The sequence below is a fragment of the Ranitomeya imitator genome, chromosome 10 (genome assembly GCF_032444005.1).
Source record: "Ranitomeya imitator isolate aRanImi1 chromosome 10, aRanImi1.pri, whole genome shotgun sequence".
Classification (NCBI taxonomy): Eukaryota; Metazoa; Chordata; class Amphibia; order Anura; family Dendrobatidae; genus Ranitomeya; species Ranitomeya imitator.
In genome coordinates this window covers 138,975,472-138,997,853 of record NC_091291.1, presented here as the reverse complement: position 1 = coordinate 138,997,853, position 22,382 = coordinate 138,975,472, and the positions used below count along the sequence as shown (strand labels likewise).

The following is a 22,382-nucleotide window of genomic DNA, read 5'->3' as shown; positions in this document are numbered from 1 at the left end:
GGCTGAGGTAGCAGTCCTGCTGCTGGGTTGTTGCCCTCCTACAGCCCCCTCCACATCTCCTGATGTACTGGCCTGTCTCCTGGTAGCACCTCCGGCCTCTGGACACTACACTGACAGACACAGCAAACCTTCTTGCCACAGTTCGCATTGATGTGCCATCCTGGATGAGCTGCACTACCTGAGCCACTTGTGTGGGTTGTAGAGTCTGTCTCATGCTACCACGAGTGTGAAAGCGCAACCAACATTCAAAAGTTACCAAAACATCAGCCAGAAAGCATTGGTACTGAGATGTGGTCTGTGGTCCTCACCTGCAGGACCACTCCTTTGACTGTGTCTTGATAATTGCCAATAATTTCCATCTGTTGTCTTTTCCATTTGCACAACAGCATGTGAAATTGATTGTCAATCAGTGTTGCTTCCTAAGTGGTCGGTTTGATCTCACAGAAGTTTGATTTACTTAGTTAGATTCTGTTTAAGTGTTCCCTTTATTTTTTTGAGCAGTGTACATTATGGGCCCTTATATACAGTGTGAGACAGTGACTGGCGTCGTTGTGAATGGCCGGTATGTGTCACAGAGACAGAGACTGTCCTCTACGCTGTAAGCCAAAAATTTGTGTTTTCTGGGATGCAGTTCCGCAAGTGTTTAGTTAAAAGGGGGGCTTACAGGGTTAGTTGGAGAGCTGGGTGGGACTGACTAACCACATACCTCACATCTATGGGGGTGGTTACAGGTACATAATGTGACCATGGTTTGGGTCACATGTTCTGAGTGTATGAACCTGAATGGTCAGAGGGTAAGGTCCTGGATGGCCTATGTGTTGGAAGATCCTTGGAGTAGGATCAGATTCCTGGAAAGCACATGCTGAGGCCATGGACCTGAAGGCCTGTGTGTTGGAAGGTCCAAGGACTGGACTTCCTGAATAGCACATGGCGAGGCTGTATGTGCAGAGTCTGTGACTGCACTGCGTTGGGGAAGCTGCCGTTCCTTTTGCAGATCTGGAGTGCCCTGGTCACAAGGACGGTGATCCCAGTAAGGCAGCTTTTCCCAGGAGAGAGGACTGACAGGTGTCAGCGTGAGCAGGAGCTCCTGTAAGGTAACTCCAGATAAAGGGGGTTATGGGCAGACGAGTATCTGCCAGTAGAACAGACTTTTAGTGCCTATGATGTTCCATGTTTTTGAAGTGTGCGGTCACCCATGGTAAGTGGACGAATGAAAAGTCTGGTGTGTTTAGTGACTGTGAGTTGAAGTCGTATAAAATGTGATGTAATGGACTTTACGTTATGCTGGTTGTGAGTCTAAATAAGCCGGAATAGACTGTTTATGTGAGAAACCGAGCCTGTGTGCTTTAATCCCGCTGCCAAGCGAGTGTCCCCCAACAGACTCAGGGAGCGCTATCTCACAACAGTATAAGCCCCCACATAGCTTCTGATATACATTATGGGCCCCTATGCACAGCATGACCCCCCCCCCCCCGCGTAGCCTCCTACATTCAGCGTGAGCCCCCCGCGTAGCCTCATACGAAATTAACTTCTTAAAAAAAAAAAAAAAAATCCCTAAAACTGACTTTCATATGTAGGGAAAAGGATTGGACATACTGAGTTTCACCATGCCTAATCCTTTGGTGCTGCAGAAAATTGTAGTAATGCTAGGGCTACAGGGCAGTTTTGGCCACGACCGCTGTCGCGCTGCAGCAGTATTTGGCTCGGTGCCGCTGCTACATTGCTGCACTATAGAAGTAAATGGTGCCACGTTGCGACACTGCACTGCCGCCGGAAGGAAGTCGCAAACAACGAGACTTGAATTTTCTGCAGATCGTGCGTGGCGGTAGTGTAGAGGTCACAACGTGGCTCCATTTACTTCCATAGTGCAGCAAAGTAGCAGCGGCATTGAGCGAACTTGGGCTGCACGGCTGCTCGTCTCGGCCACGTTTGCCTAAAGGCGACCGACAAATCCACGACTGCACTTCATTGTAAAATTGATTAAATGTTTTCTTTTTAGATTGTGTTTTCCTTAGTTATGAGGAATGGCGGCAGTGATGGGAGGAAGGTTCAGTGCGGCCGATCGCCGACTCATCTTTAGCTGCTGCTCACAGATTTTCTGTCAGTGAGAAATGAGCTCGTTGTCAGAAATGTTGTCGTGTAGCGACGTAGAATGACAGGCGTCAAACAAAGCTCCGGCATTGATCTCCCCTCTGCCAGCAAAGGAAATGGGGAGCGGGAAAATATTAACTGAAGGATCGAGTCACCGACCCCGCGGCGCAATGCAGGTGACACATCTGTCTGAAAACGGCAATTCCAACTAATCTAAGCCCATTTCATTCAATTTATTTTATATTTTTTTTAATAACTATAATTTCCTTGTAAAAAAATAAATATATATATATATATATATATATATATGAGTCTTTTTTTCTGCAGGTTATTTATCACGCTCTTTTTTTTTTCCCCCCTTAGGAATAAACTTTTTAAATTACTGTACATTTCAATAAATACATAATTTTTATTATTTTAGCCTTTTTTTCCTGATATTCTGAGCATTGCTCTCATCTAAAGGTGATCTGGGCTGTTGTTGCTGCAGTTTTCCTATCAGGCCATGTGCACACGTTGTAATTCCGTCTGTCTCACCATAAGCTCCCAAAGGAAGTGAACAGAAAAAGCACAATATTCACCATTATCTATAAAATAATGTTTTATTAAATAATTTTTAAGATATAAACTAATCTACAATAAATAACAATACACCGAATACCTCAGATGTGAGGGACTATCCAGCTACTGATGTCATTAAACACAAAGCGCGTACACAATTAATCCAAAATTGGCAGCACATTTGCTTAATGGTACCAAGTAGTATCATGACCCATTAGTTATGATGTCCAACCCCCCTCAGTATACATATCGGCAATGGATACATGATCCCAGGGTCAGCTCAATGTAAATTTCTTATACCACAGCAATATATTTCATAGAATCCTATATTGAGCTCCAATAACCAAGAGATCAACTCTGTGTTGCCATGAAATGAACAGGGTATATAAATCTATAAATTAATAATAAGCGCTATACTTACTATGTGTGAGATAAGTGCCAAGTCCCTCCACCCCGACGCGCGTTTTGTCCACACTTCTTCAGGGGGCGCCTGTGGTTTGAGAAATTTTGTATTTATTGTAGTTTAGTTTATATCTTAAAAATTATTTAATAAAAAATGATTTTATAGATAATAGTGAATATTGTGCTTTTTCTGTTCACTTCCTTTGGGAGCTTATGGTGACACAGACGGAATTACATGTTGTTGGCAGCACATATTATTGCTGGATCATAAGGTTACGTATGTGCACACGTTGCGGATTCTACTGCGGATCCACAGCGGATCTGCAGCTGCAGGACCACAGCAGCTTTCCATGCGTTTACAGTACAATGTAAACCTATGGAAAACGCAATCCACAGTGCCCATGCTGCAGAATTTGCGGATTTTTTAGGAAACTGTAAAGAAAAAAAATGTGACCAGTTATTTTCCTCTCCTCTTAGTGCTCCAGGATTTGTAAAACTTTGCAAGCGGGGGTCTCAACCTTTGCAGTATTTTGTGCCCCTGATATATACACATCAGAAAACCACCCCAGACTTTATTAAGTAATATTTCACAAAGATGCTGCACAGCTGCTCGGTCTCCACCATGCTTTACTCTGCAGTCCAGCCTGCACACAGCCCCGATATAAAACATTCCACAAACTCTGCAGGACGTCGGCACATTCACAGCAAAGCTCTATTACGCTGTGTGCCCACGTTCAGGATTTGTAGCGTTTTTTCGTCGGTTTTCTGCTGCAAAAAAACGCAAAAAAATGTTTAAATTATTTTAATGCATTCCGCAATTTTTGTGCCCATGTTGCATTTTTTTCCACAAAAAAATGCAGCTTGTTCATTAATGTTGTGGAAAATCTGCAGATTTCCCGCTACATTATTGTATTGGGAAGCTCCGGAAAAAAACGCGAAAAAGTGGAAAAAAAAAACGAGTGGATTTCCTGCGAAAGGCGTCCGGTTTTGATCAGGAAAATTCTGCAAACAATCCTGAACGTGGGCACAAAGCCTGACAGAATAAGCAAATTTTATTCTTTATAAATGCCAGGCAAGAATAAATGGGGATGTATTCGGTCTGATTTAAGGAAAAAAAAAATGGAGTCTCCAGCTGGAATATTGCGGGGCATGGAAAGACTGAGAAATAGAAAAACCGCGCAATTCCTTGTAATTAAAGCCTAATTAAGCCGGTGACATGGATCTATTCCCCTGTGATTGATGGCGGCTCCATAGACCCGGCATGGCGGCCTTAAGCCAATAAGGCCGCTTATATTAGCCGTGGTGGTCTCTGGGTGGCAATGACTGCCTGGGAGAGGCATGACCCTCTGTGCCCTGCAGAATGTTGCAGCCCACCCTGTACCGTCTGGGTAAGTGGTGACCTCGGGACGGTGCAGTCACCGGGGGTCTTTATCCCCCTGTCTGCTTTGTAAAGCATCTTCCTATTTTCAGGTCCATTACTCCCTTACTTCTGTGAGGTCCCGGTGGAAGCCGCGATGATAAATCCTATATTTTTTTTCTGAAGATGGAGAGCTGAGTTTGCAGTGCGGGGGGCAGGAGGGCGCCCCCTGAGATGTTTCCACCAGGTACACACTATGTCTCTATTAGGATGAGAATAGACGCAGGGGCGCAGCTGGGCCCGGCTGTTGCATCAGGGTCTGCGCAGCTCATCTGCTCCAGGTGTTGCATCAGTATGCCAGGGCTCAGCGGAGTGACATTGCTTCATGCTCCGAGGGGACGACCATTACCGAGCGCAGCATTAACCCATTATTTATAGCAGACCTTCCTAGCACGCCGCTCCTTTCTTGTAGCCGCTCTCTCCTGAACTCGGGACCACCCTGAGTTCACTGTTCACACTGAGAATGGCTTTCCTAGCGAATAACCCAGTTTGGGTCTCATGATCGCCAGGACGGGGCCACTTGTTCCTGTTCTTCTGCAAGACTTGAACCAGGAGGAGGCGCATGGAACGGCAGGTCGCACAAGGTGCCCAAATTCTGGAGATTGCTGAGCCCTGCGCCCCGCTGTCACCGTCACCGCCATAGACTGGAGTGCAGCGCAGCTTACGTGCTCGACCTGCCACTCTTTTAAAACCCTCCTGGCCACAGTTTTGCATCACAGGGAATATGACCCTCTTTTTGGGGATCAGTCGGGGTCCCATCGGAGGGTCCCACGCTATTCTTTCCAATAAAAGGGTAAAACTCAGACCGTTTTCGGATCTACCGTACGTTGTATGGCAGTCTTCCACGCTTGTTCTTGATTTCTTTTTAAAGTGCGTTTTGTGCCCCCGGGGAGGCGCTGATGACACCACGTCTTGGTCTTGCACCTTGGCACGTGTGCTGCCATCTGCAGCTGTCGTCTTCCTGAAGCCAATTTGTTTTTTATTTTTTCACTTCAGCGGCAATTACTTAGTAAATTGACAAAACCCAACCTGTAGTTTGTTTTGATTTTGTATAAAGGTATAAAAAAAAAACGAATTAACAAGACCGTCCGGGTTCCAAAGCTCCAAAGCCGTCCTTACATTCCACATTTATCAGTTTTCTCCGATCCGGGAATTTTACAGTAATTTTTCTAAATATATATATATTTTTTTTTAAACAAATTGAATTGATAATTGTGTAAAATGTATTTCTACACTCAAAAAGTCATCTGATATAAGGCTGATACAAATCCTGAGTGTAATATCCGGGAAAGCTGGGTGACCACTAGTATCGCTGCGCTTACTGCTTCTTCAGTGGCTCCTACCAAACTTTTCCAGATTTCCGCATAGTAAATCTATTTATGCAGCAATTCACCTCTCCATAGAACTTTGCAGATTTGCCTTTCAGGACCCAGCTACTAATTTCTGTCCTGCCTGTCATGTAAAAAAAAAAAAAAATCTGGGTAAAATTACATTGCGTTCACACTAGCATTTTTGACGGTCCGTTTGTTCCACTTTTTTTAGGGACAGACTGAATTCATGCGCAAAATGGACACAAACGGAAGCAGTGAGACCTCATTGATTTTTGGGGTCCATCAGGGTTCTGTTATATTTTTTTTCTTTTTCTGCCTGTTTCTAAAAATCCAGGTGAACCCCCATAATAATCATTCCGGCCCCTCTTTTCTATTTATATAGGATTTGTTTTTATCATAAATTGTATCTTTAAATGAACGGAAAAATGGAAATATGAACAAAGCGCGAAACAAAGTGTCAACATCGAAATTCAGGAAAATGTAACGACGCCGTCATTTTGTTTAATTGGCTACAAATAGATTAATGTTACATTCTTATCTTTTGTGTCTATTCTATGTGGATTATATATATATATATATATATATATATATATATATATATATATATATATATATATATATATATATATATATATATATATATATATATTATTATAGATCTCGCCGCTGTTGTGCAAGAGGGGCAGGCGTAAAAACCCATAAACAATGTGATATATAATATTTTTCCCTCGCCCCTTTTAAATAAATACCGATCAGCTTTATGTTCGGAGACAATAGGAGCCGTTGGCTTAAATTTGCAGTTTACAGTATTTATGGCTGTAATATGAAGGTGCTGGCATCGTAATTTCATGCCCCAATGAGAAGAGCAAGGTCGAGGAGAATGCCTCTATCCACATCTGCTAACACACTAACTCATAAACAAGAGCCGTCTGTATCAGGTAGCACAGAGCCCGCTCGCCTAATGAAATACAGCACAGCTTTCCATTACTGTTAGTTTTTACTGTGTCGTCATTACGTGTAATTTATGTTTAAAAAATTCAATTTTATACAGGGCTCTGGGAAATAGGGGTCTTAAGGGTCAGCCGGGGACTTTTAACGGCTCTCTCGCCCTGCACGCTCTCCCAACTCCACCTTAACCCTCTCATTACCGCCGCAGCCTGAGGCACCTTGCTCCAGGGGGCTTGTAGTGGGTGTGGGGGGCTGCGTACCGCATTGGGCACAATAGCACCCATCAATATGGGGGTAAACGGCTAATGAGGTGACAACATAATTTATTCCTTCCGATGAGGCCAAGTTTAGGAGGAAAGTGCTAACAGATATTGTAGCAGAGCTGAGTTTGTCATTTAACACATCCAGTGCTGATGAAACGATGTGTCATTTATTATTATTTTTTTTTTGCATAGGACTGCAGGAAAACGGGCTATATACCGTAATCATTGCTAAAAACAGACAAAATGCACAAATGGTACAGCTGATGAAGACACAATGTCAGCTCTGCTACATCTGTACATTACAGCAGGTGACCCACAGACATCGGATCTGGGCAATAAAAATTCATTGAGCTTTAGGACCCAACAAATATTGTAGAAAGAGATCACTGACACCTGGATGGGACTCGAATATGGCTGATGCTAAAGTCACCGATACTGATCCAAAAGCCATGAAACTGGCAAGAGACCAGCGGAAGATGACAAAACTAATGGTTCACATTTTCTTTGCATCTTCAGCTATTAAACATCATATAACATATATAGTTATCTACCTATCTTACTCTGACTGGTGTCACTGTATACATACATTACTGATCCTGAGTTATATCCTGTATTATACTCCAGAGCTGCACTCACTATTCTGCTGGGGCAGTCACTGTGTACATACATTACATTACTGATCCTGAGTTACATCCTGTATTATACTCCAGAGCTGCTCTCACTATTCTGCTGGTGCAGTCACTGTGTACATACATTACATTACTGATCCTGAGTTACATCCTGTATTATACTCCAGAGCTGCTCTCACTATTCTGCTGGTGCAGTCACTGTGTACATACATTACATTACTGATCCTGAGTTACATCCTGTATTATACTCCAGAGCTGCACTCACTATTCTGCTGGTGAAGTCACTGTGTACATACATTACATTACCGATCCTGAGTTACATCCTGTATTATACTCCAGAGCTGCACTCCCTATTCTGCTGGTGCAGTCACTGTGTACATACATTACATTACTGATCCTGAGTTACATCCTGTATTATACTCCAGAGCTGCTCTCACTATTCTGCTGGTGCAGTCACTGTGTACATACATTACATTACTGATCCTGTACTGATCCTGAGTTACATCCTGTATTATACTCCAGAGCTGCACTCACTATTCTGCTGGTGCAGTCACTGTGTACATACATTACATTACTGATCCTGTACTGATCCTTAGTTACATCCTGTATTATACTCCAGAGCTGCACTCACTATTCTGCTGGTGCAGTCACTGTGTACATATATTACTGATCCTGAGTTACATCCTGTATTATACTCCAGAGCTGCACTCACTATTCTGCTGGTGCAGTCACTGTGTACATACATTACATTACTGATCCTGAGTTACATCCTGTATTATACTCCAGAGCTGCACTCACTATTCTGCTGGTGCAGTCACTGTGTACATACATTACATTACTGATCCTGAGTTATATCCTGTATTATACCCCAGAGCTGCACTCACTATTCTGCTGGTGCAGTCACTGTGTACATACATTACATTACTGATCCTGAGTTACATCCTGTATTATACTCCAGAGCTGCACTCACTATTCTGCTGGTGCAGTCACTGTGTACATACATTACATTACTGATCCTGAGTTACATCCTGTATTATACTCCAGAGCTGCACTCACTATTCTGCTGGTGCAGTCACTGTGTACATACATTACATTACTGATCCTGAGTTACATCCTGTATTATACTCCAGAGCTGCACTCACTATTCTGCTGGTGCAGTCACTGTGTACATGCATTACATTACTGATCCTGAGTTACATCCTGTATTATACTCCAGAGCTGCACTCACTATTCTGCTGGTGCAGTCACTGTGTACATGCATTACATTACTGATCCTGAGTTAAATCCTAACACATTCCCTTTAAAGAAGCTCAGATAAACTGTTATGGGTGTGTCATCAGAAATAAGATGTTCTTGCTAAATGTTATATTTTTTCAACCTTCTGTATTACGAGCAATATAATAAAAAATATTTTTAGGAGACTCCTCTTTCAGTACAGCTGTGTCATCATCACAGGCAGGATTATAATGACACAAGATCCACCATTCACAATAGGTGATGTCACAGCTCACCTCCTCCTCCTGTACAATGACTGATAACACCTCTATATACAGTAGATAACACAGGATCCAACATACACAATAGATGATGTCACAGCTCACCTCCTCCTCCTTTACAATGACTGATTACACCTCTATGTACAGTAGATAATACAGGATCCACCATACACAATAGGTGATGTCACAGCTCACCTCCTCCTCTTTTACAATGACTGATTACACCTCTATATACAGTAGATAACACAGGATCCACCATACACAATAGGTGATGTCACAGCTCACCTCCTCCTCCTTTACAATGACTGATTACACCTCTATATACAGTAGATAACACAGGATCCACCATTCACAATACATAATGTCACAGCTCCCCTCCTCCTCCTGTACAATGACTGATAACATCTCTATATACAGTAGATCACACAGGATCCACCATTCACAATAGATGATGTCACAGCTCACCTCCTCCTCCTGTACAATGACTGATAACACCTCTATATACAGCTGATAACACAGGATCCACCATTCACAATACATGATGTCACAGCTCACCTCCTCCTCCTGTACAATGACTGATAACACCTCTATATACAGCTGATAACACAGGATCCACCATTCACAATACATGATGTCACAGCTCACCTCCTCCTCCTGTACAATGACTGATAACATCTCTATATACAGTAGATAACACAGGATCCATCATTAACCTCTTCCTCCTTATAACTGAGCTCCGATTAGTGCGTTGTTGGGTTCGGCTCTGTCAGTCTATTACTTCTAATGTCCATGTGCCCAACAGCAAATAGGAGTCTTTAAAGGGAAGGTGTCACTAGGTTAATGCGTCCAATCTTTAGGACTGCACAAGATTGGGGCGGCGCTGATCACAGCTCCTTGCTGTACTTAGATATCATGGTTTTATCTGCTAGGCCTTTTAATGATGAGTTCTGTTTGACTATTCTTGCACCATTGATTGGCAGTTATCTTGCTGCACTGTGCATAGGCAGAAAGCTGCCAATCAGAATAGCTAGGCAGGGTTAAACAAGTCCTCGTGTAGATGGTGGACCTCAGAGCAGAACTGCCTCATTAAGAAAACTCGCAGAACTGCAGAAGATAAGCAAGTGCCCATCACTGGAATCCTGGTCTCTGCCCCTACATCATGCTGCTGTCTGATGGGGCAGCAATTTCTAGTGACGGATATTCATCTAATGGGTTATTATGGCAGCTGGGATCTGCTGAAGATCCATCGCTGCCATCTTGGCCGTCCTGTGATCTCCGCATCGACTCCATAGGAGACTGACCTTTCCTTATATACCGAAGGCACGCAGGTTAACGTTTAGGCGACTAAAAATATTTAAAAAATAAAAATAAAAAAATCAGTGTTAAAGAAATATAAAAATGTGTTACTTTATTTTTAACAGGGAAATAGAATCAATGAAATAAACCTGTTTGTATTGACCTGTTCTTAAAAGTCCAGTCTATGAAATGATAAACTAAAAAATCCGTGTTAAAATTGGAATTTTTCAGTCACCAAACCTGATTAAAAAAATGCTGAAAATGGAATCTATAAAACTGTCCACTCGCCACTCAAAAAATAACTTCTATTGATGGATGGAAAAATTAAAACCTTGCTGGAAAATGTTGGCAAAAATCCCAATTTTTATTTATTCATTTATTTATCTATTTTTTACAAACGCCTTTTTTTTTATTTACCTATTTACGTCATTCAATGAAAAAAAAAAAAAAGTTCTATGCAATTTTTTTTATTTTTATTTTTTTACTATTTCACCTTAATTTATTTTAATTTTCTATTAATTTTCCCATATGATAGACTGAAAAGTAATTTAGAACTTTAAAAACAAAAACACAAAGACCTGCAATGGCTATATATATATATATATATATATATATATATATATATATATATATATATATATATATATATATATATATATATATATATATATATATATATATATATATATATATATATATATATATATAATCTCTCTAAAGTTATGCATCAGGAAAGACCAGAGGCGAAAGTACTAAAAAAAAAAAAAAAAAAAAAAGCCTGGTCCCTAAGGGGGCAACTCAAGCACCATATCTTGACCGTAGGTATATATGTAATGAGGCGCTGTTCCATCTTTTCTCCATCCGACTTCTGTCCGGTGTAAAGACAACAGGTCCCAAAATGAAAGTTCGCTCTGTGAAGGCCGTGAACAAGCAGGGGGTGCTGTGGATTAATTCTATATATTCTGCTTTATATAAAGACCACAATCCAGGTGTTGAATAGTCCAGCTGGACTGTGAGGAATCCATAGAGCCTCCCGCTGCCCGGAGAATACAGGCCGTATTGGTGGCAGCCTGCACTCCGCTGACCATTTATTGGCGGTATTATAACATCGCCTTCGAATTCTTCTATTTTATGGGACAGTTTCTAATATCGCGGCTTCCGGTACGGATGTGGCGGCAGAGTCTTATGTATTCGGACAAGTCGATGCTGAGTTAAGATAAAGCGGAAGAATTCTACTGTACGGTAAAAAATAAGATGAATTTGACGGATACACGGCGTCCCATATAGCGGGGTCTGCGCCGTGTGTTGCCATCCGAAGGTTGACGGTTGCTGCGTGCTGCCGAGTCCTTGCCTTGTGTCCCCTCGGTGTCTCGCAGATTATTCAGCTCAGATAGCAATCAACTGGGAGACGCGTGTGTCTAATTTGCATTAGATTATTCGAAACAAAAAAAAATCTGCATTAGTCAGGCTAGTGATAAACAACGGCGAGGAGTTTATAATATCAGCCAACGCTGCAACGTCCTTCTCTCCCGGACGATCTGCTCTTGTTAACCTCTTGTCATCCGTCTGATAGAAGAACGGGGTGGGGGGGGGACTGATACAAAGAGATAGATAGATATATATATATATATATATATATATGTTATTATATGTGCAGAGTAAAAGCTGAGACACCAGTTCATACATTACTGAGCTATGGCGCTGTTATATGTATTACAATATTGAGATCTTTGAAGTACACTCATTGCACAAAAATAAAGATCCTGTCATTTAGATTCATCTTATTGTCTATAGGGAGCAGTATTATAGTAGTTATATTCTTGTACATAGGGAGCAGTATTATAGTAGTTATATTCTTGTACATAGGGGCAGTATTATAGTAGTTATATTCTTTTACATAGGGGCAGTATTATAGTAGTTATATTCTTGTACATAGGAGCAGTATTATAGTAGTTATATTCTTGTACATAGGGGCAGTATTATAGTAGTTATATTCTTGTACATAGGGGCAGTATTATAGTAGTTATATTCTTGTATATAGGAGCAGTATTATAGTAGTTATATTCTTGTTCATAGGGGCAGTATTATAGTAGTTATATTCTTGTACATAGGATCAGTATTATAGTAGTTATATTCCTGTACATAGGAGCAGTATTATAGTAGTTATATTCTTGTATATAGGAGCAGTATTATAGTAGTTATATTCTTGTACATAGGAGCAGTATTATAGTAGTTATATTCTTGTACATAGGAGGCAGTATTGTAGTAGTTATATTCTTGTACATAGGGGCAGTATTATAGTAGTTATATTCTAATACACAGGAGCAGTATTATAGTAGTTATATTCTTGTACATAGGGGCAATATTATAGTAGTTATATTCTTGTACATAGGAGGCAGTATTGTAGTAGTTATATTCCTGTACATAGGGGCAGTATTATAGTAGTTATATTCTTGTACATAGGAGCAGTATTATAGTAGTTATATTCTTGTACATAGGAGCAGTATTATAGTAGTTATATTCTTGTACATAGGGGCAATATTATAGTAGTTATATTCTTGTACATAGGAGCAGTATTATAGTAGTTATATTCTTGTACATAGGGGGCAGTATTATAGTAGTTATAGTCTTGTACATAGGGGCAGTATTATAGTAGTTATATTCTTGTACATAGGGGGCAGTATTATAGTAGTTATATTCTTGTACATAGGAGCAGTATTATAGTAGTTATATTCTTGTACATAGGGGCAGTATTATAGTAGTTATATTCTAATACACAGGAGCAGTATTATAGTAGTTATATTCTTGTACATAGGGGCAATATTATAGTAGTTATATTCTTGTACATAGGAGCAGTATTATAGTAGTTATATTCTTGTACATAGGAGCAGTATTATAGTAGTTATATTCTTGTACATAGGGGCAGTATTATAGTAGTTATATTCTTGTACATAGGAGCAGTATTATAGTAGTTATATTCTTGTACATAGGGGCAGTATTATAGTAGTTATATTCTAATACACAGGAGCAGTATTATAGTAGTTATATTCTTGTACATAGGGGCAATATTATAGTAGTTATATTCTTGTACATAGGAGCAGTATTATAGTAGTTATATTCTTGTACATAGGAGCAGTATTATAGTAGTTATATTCTTGTACATAGGGGCAGTATTATAGTAGTTATATTCTTGTACATAGGAGCAGTATTATAGTAGTTATATTCTTGTACATAGGGGCAGTATTATAGTAGTTATATTCTAATACACAGGAGCAGTATTATAGTAGTTATATTCTTGTACATAGGAGCAGTATTATAGTAGTTATATTCTTGTACATAGGGGCAGTATTATAGTAGTTATATTCTTGTACATAGGAGCAGTATTATAGTAGTTATATTCTTGTACATAGGGGCAGTATTATAGTAGTTATATTCTTGTACATAGGGGCAGTATTATAGTAGTTATATTCTTGTACATAGGGGCAGTATTATAGTAGTTATATTCTTGTACATAGGGGCAGTATTATAGTAGTTATATTCTAATACACAGGAGCAGTATTATAGTAGTTATATTCTTGTACATAGGGGCAATATTATAGTAGTTATATTCTTGTACATAGGAGCAGTATTATAGTAGTTATATTCTTGTACATAGGAGCAGTATTATAGTAGTTATATTCTTGTACATAGGAGCAGTATTATAGTAGTTATATTCTTGTACATAGGAGCAGTATTATAGTAGTTATATTCTTGTACATAGGAGCAGTATTATAGTAGTTATATTCTTGTACATAGGAGCAGTATTATAGTAGTTATATTCTTGTACATAGGAGCAGTATTATAGTAGTTATATTCTTGTACATAGGAGCAGTATTATAGTAGTTATATTCTTGTACATAGGAGCAGTATTATAGTAGTTATATTCTTGTACATAGGAGCAGTATTATAGTAGTTATATTCTTGTACATAGGGGCAGTATTATAGTAGTTATATTCTTGTACATAGGAGCAGTATTATAGTAGTTATATTCTTGTACATAGGGGCAGTATTATAGTAGTTATATTCTAATACACAGGAGCAGTATTATAGTAGTTATATTCTTGTACATAGGAGCAGTATTATAGTAGTTATATTCTTGTACATAGGGGCAGTATTATAGTAGTTATATTCTTGTACATAGGAGCAGTATTATAGTAGTTATATTCTTGTACATAGGGGCAGTATTATAGTAGTTATATTCTTGTACATAGGGGCAGTATTATAGTAGTTATATTCTTGTACATAGGGGCAGTATTATAGTAGTTATATTCTTGTACATAGGGGCAGTATTATAGTAGTTATATTCTAATACACAGGAGCAGTATTATAGTAGTTATATTCTTGTACATAGGGGCAATATTATAGTAGTTATATTCTTGTACATAGGAGCAGTATTATAGTAGTTATATTCTTGTACATAGGAGCAGTATTATAGTAGTTATATTCTTGTACATAGGAGCAGTATTATAGTAGTTATATTCTTGTACATAGGAGCAGTATTATAGTAGTTATATTCTTGTACATAGGGGCAGTATTATAGTAGTTATATTCTTGTACATAGGAGCAGTATTATAGTAGTTATATTCTTGTACATAGGGGGCAGTATTATAGTAGTTATATTCTTGTACATAGGGGCAGTATTATAGTAGTTATATTCTTGTACATAGGAGCAGTATTATAGTAGTTATATTCTTGTATATAGGGGCAGTATTATAGTAGTTATATTCTTGTACATAGGAGCAATATTATAGTAGTTATATTCTTGTACATGGGAGCAGTATTACAGTAGTGATATTTTTGTACATGGGGACAATATTCTACTTCTGTACAAGACTATAAGGGCAGCCGCGTGTCACTTTACCAGTATCGTTGATCCTCCATAGCTGCAGCTTTCATGTGACTCTATTCAGTAATTTGGTGTGAAATTGTCTCAGGTGAGTCTTACATGTATATCCTTGTATGCTGTTAGCTTTTATTAAAGACGTCTTACCGGTGACATTATTTACTATCGATACTGATGATGAGACATGAGTTGTGTGTTTGTGCTAATTATTTGTGGTCGACACAAAGTTCCAGGCAATAACCGGTTTTAATTTTCGGCGTCCCTAACGCTGTCAGTTTTAGGACCTGTATGGGTCTTTTACATGTCTGTCTGTTGGGGTGTTTTTTTTTTTTTTCGTGCTTTTCATGTTTTTTGCAGATACAACTCTTACACTTAATAGTAAATGCGGCTGTTCACGTGTCCGTGATTGTTCATAGACTGAATAGTTTTGAAATATTGGATATGTCTCACGATTTTTGCAAGCTTATTTAAAGGGGTTGTTCCCTTTCAAAGATCATATGCCCATAGGCTCATCCCCGGAGCGGAGTTGTTACCTGCCCTCCCTGCCTCTTATCACTGCTCCAATGTCAGTGTACAGGCTGCAGCGGTGACGTCACTTTGACATTGCTGCGGCCAGTCACTGCTCTCTGCGGCCAGTCACTGCTCTCTGCGGCCAGTCACTGCTCTCTGCAGCCAGTCACTGCTCTCTGCAGCCAGTCACTGCTCTCTGCAGCCAGTCACTGCTCTCTGCGGCCAGTCACTGCTCTCTGCGGCCAGTCACTGCTCTCTGCGGCCAGTCACTGCTCTCTGCGGCCAGTCACTGCTTTCTGCAGCCAGTCACTGCTCTCTGCAGCCAGTCACTGCTCTCTGCAGCCAGTCACTGCTCTCTGCAGCTGTGTTAAAGGAGGTTAATTGTCACGCTCTGACGGTCTTCGGTAAGGAAGGGGGTTTTCAACTGTCCCTGAAACTGGGACCCTAACGATCCCTGTCCCGGGGATATTCTTGAAGGTAGAGAGGCCTGAGTCTCCGACCTTACTGTGCTCCTGTTAACCCCAGATCTGTCCCCTCCCCCATCCATGAGGCATGGGACAGAAATGTAAGGCAAACAAGACACGGACAAAACAGGGGTAATAGAAAACCTCCAATCATACAAAAACAATAACCAACAATGAGGAGGATAGGGACAGGGAGGAATAAACTAAATGGGACCAGGGACCAGATAATAAACACACACGTGCTACAACAACTCTATTCCAAACACTTCTCTTTAGCACTCAACACAGGAAGACAAACCTTTCACCAGCAGAAAATCTGACCATTTTTTACAGGAAGAGGTAATGACCAGATCAGAAGCAGCTGAAGCAGAAGCTGCATGTTTCTGACCAGCATAGAAAAGGATATTAACTTTCAGCACCAGAGGAAACTAAATCCATTTAATATGGGACACAAATCACACCATCTCTCTAAAAAAAGACCTGTGATTCATTATCCGATGTGACCGCCTAACTGCAGATCTTCCAGGGGGACGTGACCCCCTCGTGACTAATCTGCTGACATTTTCCTGCCGGGGCTATTTGGTATTCTTTTTGTATTTTGCTCCTTTTTCCAATAATCGCTCAGTGTGCATTTTGATTTTCTTTTTATTTCTCCTTTTGTCATAAAACGTCGACTTCCTCTCCTCTCGTCTAGTAATGATGCGCGTTAACGAGCTCCCTCTTTACATAATTAGCTTTGGTTAGTTTTCTTCTGTTTTGTCTGGTTTCATTGCGCCTTACGTGAGCAGAATGAGGGGTGCCAACCTTGCAAGCGCTGAAAATCCGCAGCCGCTGCCTTATTTTGGGGGAAAGGGGTTGAAAGCGCTCTTGCCGTTGCTGATGAGCTGGAGTGGTTGTGGGGTGTTAAGCGTCGAGCCGCGATAATAAAACTGTTGAGAAAATAAAAAAATCAAACTAATATTCACGCTCAGTGTATAAGATCACGCTCGATAGTTTATTACCCTCCTGGTATAAAAGTGTCGGTGGTATAATGGGACCCTGCCGCACACACTGGATCTTGTCTCTTCTCATCTGTATTTCTGTCCCCCGTTTTGCAGGATTAAATGATGAAGAGATAGAGTTGGCGCTGCAGCAGTCGGGCACTGCCCACGATGATCCGCCCCATGTGGGCACCGCAGGCTTATCCCACCCGGGTCCACCACACCACCTGGCGCTCCAGCCCTACCGTAAGTGACCTCATAATGTGTCTCTACACAAACGCCATTTTTTGCATTTATACAGTGAAATTCTGCATTTAATTCCTAAATATCCAATGATATTAAAATTTGCTCAGAAATATATTTTTTTTTTCTTCCTAATGTGCCCACTGGGTGGCGCTGTTAATATTTTCAATAATGTGATATAGTCCGGAAATAAAATCTGTACGATTTGTGCAGATTTATTTTTTTATTTAGATTTCTTTGTAGTTTGCAAATATGCCTGGAAATGTGTGGAATCGCTATTAAAATAGTTCTGAAGCCCGGTCCAAATAAAAGAAGCCGTTTTCTCATTGAAAACCGCCTGGCACAGCTTGGTAGCGCTTTCCTGAGTGGACATTGGCGCGGGAATCTGTGCAGAAACCTGCAGGTTGTGTGCGGTATTAAAGCTGTAGCGAAGGTGCAATACCAGATGTGACCTGTGGACAGGGGTGGTGCTGTTTTTTATTAAAAAAATAAATAAAATAAGGCTAAGTTCACATTTGCGTATATGTGCGCAGCGTATCATCTGCATACGCAAATGCATGCCAAAACGTATTTTTACCCAGCGTTATTTTTATCCGCATCAGCTTACGCATGACGGGAAAAAACCGCTGCATGTGCATGCGTTTGTATGCGGTTTTTTGCCTGCGTTTGGGGCTAAACATTTTTGCATTCGGGTGTCCTTAAAACTTTTGCACCATTTTGGCTTTTACCAGATGTTTCACCGGCATACTAGACTTTGAGGTGGTCATAAATCGGTTAAGAAAAGACAGATCAGAAACCTTCCGTCCATCAGAACGAGCTCGCTGATGGATTCCCAGTTTACTCATTCTGTAGCCAGCAGCGCAGAAGCCACAGAAAAAAAAAACTGGGCAGAATTTTTAATGAAAAGCAACTAGAAAAATTATTTTTAGACCCAATTATTTGAATAAAAGACCTAAAAATTATCCCCCTCCATCAGCGATTGCGTTGGGAACTTTGTGGGGACGGCCGGTTTCCGAGCACAGTCCCCGATCATTGGGCGAGTGTCGCTTTAATGGTGACCTTTCCCGATTTTTCTATCCGGTGCGACGTGCGCAGTTCAATAAACCCCTGTCAAATATCATATCCTGACCCTATTAATTAATTGTAAATCAGGACGGTTGTTTGTGCGGAGGGGGGGGGGGAGGGGGGGGAGTGGAAATCATAATAGATGTGTTTTTACTAAATTAAAATGTAAATGTAATTACCCCATAGATTGTGAGTGAGGGAGGGCGGCGTTATTAATATTCCGCTTCACGGTCTCCTTGGCAACGACCTCGCCCAATCCCGAGGCATCTATTAAGAAAGTGACAATGATTTTTATTTTTTTTTCTATTTTATTTATTTATTTATTTTGTGGTCATTTTTTTTTTTAACATTAAAATATTTACTATTTATTTTTTATATATTTTTTTTTTTTTGCAATATTTGCTTTTTTCCCCCATCTGATAATTGCTTAAAAAATATTAAATTATTTTTTTTTTTATAAAAAAGGTAGAAATTAACCCCTCAGTTGCCAACCGTTGTGCCGAGGACGCTGCTTTCCTCCCCAGTACGATACGAATGGAGTTAAAAAGGGAAAAAAAGAAAAAAAAAATGTTTGATTAATCCCGAGAAACAGGACTGATAATAATGCTGATAAATGACACTGAAATTACTTTTTGCCTGTAATTTATTACATAAAATATCTGGTGTTTGACATGCGATTAGTCGGCGGGTGCATCAGTCAGCCTGATGTGGATCTAAGCAGGAAAGTCGGAGCTGTCACTCCGGAGACGGGAGAAGCTTAAACTGCGAGGAAAAAAAAAAAATCACATTAATTTCCTCACAGATTCGCCTAATTGCCAAGAAAAAAAATCTACAGCGAAAGGCGTATTTATTTATTTATTTATTTTCTCACATTTTCTACCGTCGTACGCAAATGAGATTAGTTAGTCCAGTTTGTCCAAAATGGAAAATAAAATAAAAAAATAAATAAATGAATCTCCCGTTTTCGGTATGCAGCTCCAATGCAAACTCACTCATTGCAATAAGTTGCAAATTGAAGCAACACAAAGATTTTTTTTTTTTTTTTTTTTAATCTTTCAAGCACATTCCTTTATTTATTTCCTGTTGCTTTTTATGGTGTCTGCATATTCCAGGAAATAATCTAATTCTTACCTGTGTGATTTGGGAAGAACATACATAAGCGGTCCTTGGGCATCCCGATCTGTAAAGTGCCAGCGCGCCCGTGTATCTCACCCATTCTTCTTTATAGTCACTATATGTTAGTAAGGTACAGAGGAGCATTGAAAAAGAAACGTCATGACTGCAGGATCTGACTACAAAGAGTTTGTTTGTAGTCTGTAACCATGGAGACAAACTGTGGGAGAATTTTTTTTTTTGAATTAAACCCATTTGCAAAGTTGCTTTGTTTTTCAGACTAAATGCACTGGAGCAACTAAAAAGCTTAATCTACCTTTTGCATTTTCCATATAGACAGAGGCAATGATTTGGTCTGTAGAAATAGCAGCGGCCATCCTTAAAGGGGTTTCCCGTAATAAAAATTATCACTTAGTCGTACGTTTTGGAACCCCAGATCCTCCAATAATCACAAGACCAGGGGTCCTTCATTCCCCCGTTTAATGGAAGAGCACATAAAATTTTATTCACTGTCTATGGGACTGAGGAGGGTACCTGGGTGGTCTCCCCTAGACTTGTGGGCATTCTCAAACTGGCGTCTTCTGATCGTGGGGGTCTCGGCTATCAGCGTTTTGAATAATAAAAAAATCCTTTGAAAGAGAAATCCAGTTTTGAAAACTAATTGACCTAATTCCACCGTATAAATCTCCATATCATTAGGATACAGCTCTTCGGTCACGTATCTGATTGCGGGGCAGAACGAGACCACCATCAATTCAAAGGGCGGCCAGTAAAATTCTGAACGCAGCTTTGTATGGGAGTGGAGGAGCAGACACGAAACAGCCCAGAACCTGTCCACGAATAGTGACAGAAAGGATGTTACAAAGTTATTAAACTTTTTGAAATGTTATTAAAGATGGAACCCGCTCGCCCCTATTACAGTCACAGCTTTATAACTTCTGTGTGATATATATATATATATACATATATATATATATATATATATATATATATATTTGTAAATTCCTCAGACTTTTACCCTGACGCCATAGCTCTGAGCTGCAGTTTCTATAGATGCGACCTGTGCTGCGGCTCGTAGCCTTCTCGTCTGAACGCTCCTTGTATTCAACAAGTCTTAATGTGTCACTTCTGATACTAAAGAAAAACGCTATTGAGAAAGGGTTAAATAAGCTGTTTTTGACATTTTTCCATCTCCCCACACCCTTGGGTGTGCCATGCAGATTACCTAGCAAGAAAAACTGGTGCTCTGCCCTACGATTACTGTTTTAGGGCAGTTCTCTGTAGGGATTGTGGAGAACAGAGATAGAATTGTCCCCGTATTTTCGTCTCGTGGTATGATTTTATTATATTATACATTTACATATATATTTGTAGCGAGAGTCTGACTATGCGCTTAGTGTGGTGGTGTCAAGCAGCTGCTGAAACGAGTCTCATTTTTATCATTGCTTTTAAGGCCTTTTTGGCTTCAGTCTGTCAAGGTTGGGCAGTTAATTTTCCCATGGGGCAGTGACTGTTCTGGAGGCCCGGACCAATAGGCTGAAATTAACTGTTCAATATTAATTGTTACAATTAATATAAAATGATCTAATACTGAGCAGAATGAAGTATGCTGATGCCCCCCGTATACTTATGAGCTTCCTATATACATTATGATCCCACACGTAGCCCCTTTTATACAGTATGAGACGCTACAGATTCCATGGGCCCCCACATAGTCCCCTTTATACAGTATGATCCCCCACATACCACTTTTTATACAGTGATCTCACACATAGACCCTACAGACAGCATGAGCCCCCTATTGATGGCATGAGCCCTCACATAGCCTCCTACAGATGGCATGAGCCTCCACATAGCTCCCTTTATACAGTATTATCCCACACATAACCCCTATATACAATCATCCCCCATACATAGACCCTATAGATGGCATGAGCCTCCTATAGATGGCATGAGCTCCTTATAGATGGCATGAGCCTCCACATAGCCCACTATAAATGGCATGAGCCCCCACATAGACCCCTATATACAATATGATCCCACACATAGTCCCCTATATACAATGATGCCACACATAGACCCTACAGATGGCATGAGCCCTCACATAGCCCCCTATAGATAGCATGAGCGCCCACATAGCCCCTTTTATACAGTATGATCCCACACCGCTCCCTTTATACAGTATGATCCCACACATAGACTCTACAGAGGGCATGAGCGCCCTATAGATGGCATGAGCGCCCACATAGCTCCCTTTATACAGTATGATCCCACACATAACCCCCTATATACAATATGAACCCACACACAGACCCAACAGATGGCATGAGCCCCCACATAGCTCCCTTTATACAGTTCCCACACATAACCCCCTATATCCAAAATGATCCCACACACAGACCCTACAGGTGGCATGAGCCCCCACATAGTCCCCTTAATACAGTATGATCCCCCACATAGCCCCCTATAGATAGCATGAGCACCCACATAGCCCCTTTTATACAGTATGATCCCACACATAACCCCCTATATCCAATATGATCCCACACACAGACCCTACAGAGGGCATGAGCCCCCTATAGATGGCATGAGCCCCCCACAGCTCACTATAGATGGCTCCCCAATATGTACAGACATTCAGTAAGTCCATTCCAAGTTGGGAACGTATCAATGAATATAGTTTGTCCTCGCCAG

The 22,382-nt window shown here is 40.5% G+C and overlaps 1 protein-coding gene across 1 annotated transcript in view; it reads left to right on the top strand.

Moving 5' to 3' along the window:
* Window positions 1-22,382, top strand: part of PEX14 (peroxisomal biogenesis factor 14) — a 99,509-nt gene that overhangs the window by 65,254 nt on the left and 11,873 nt on the right. The window contains exon 4 of the mRNA XM_069742526.1: window positions 17,385-17,513. Coding sequence (XP_069598627.1) covers window positions 17,385-17,513 — 129 coding nt within the window. The remainder of the gene's footprint in view (window positions 1-17,384; window positions 17,514-22,382) is intronic.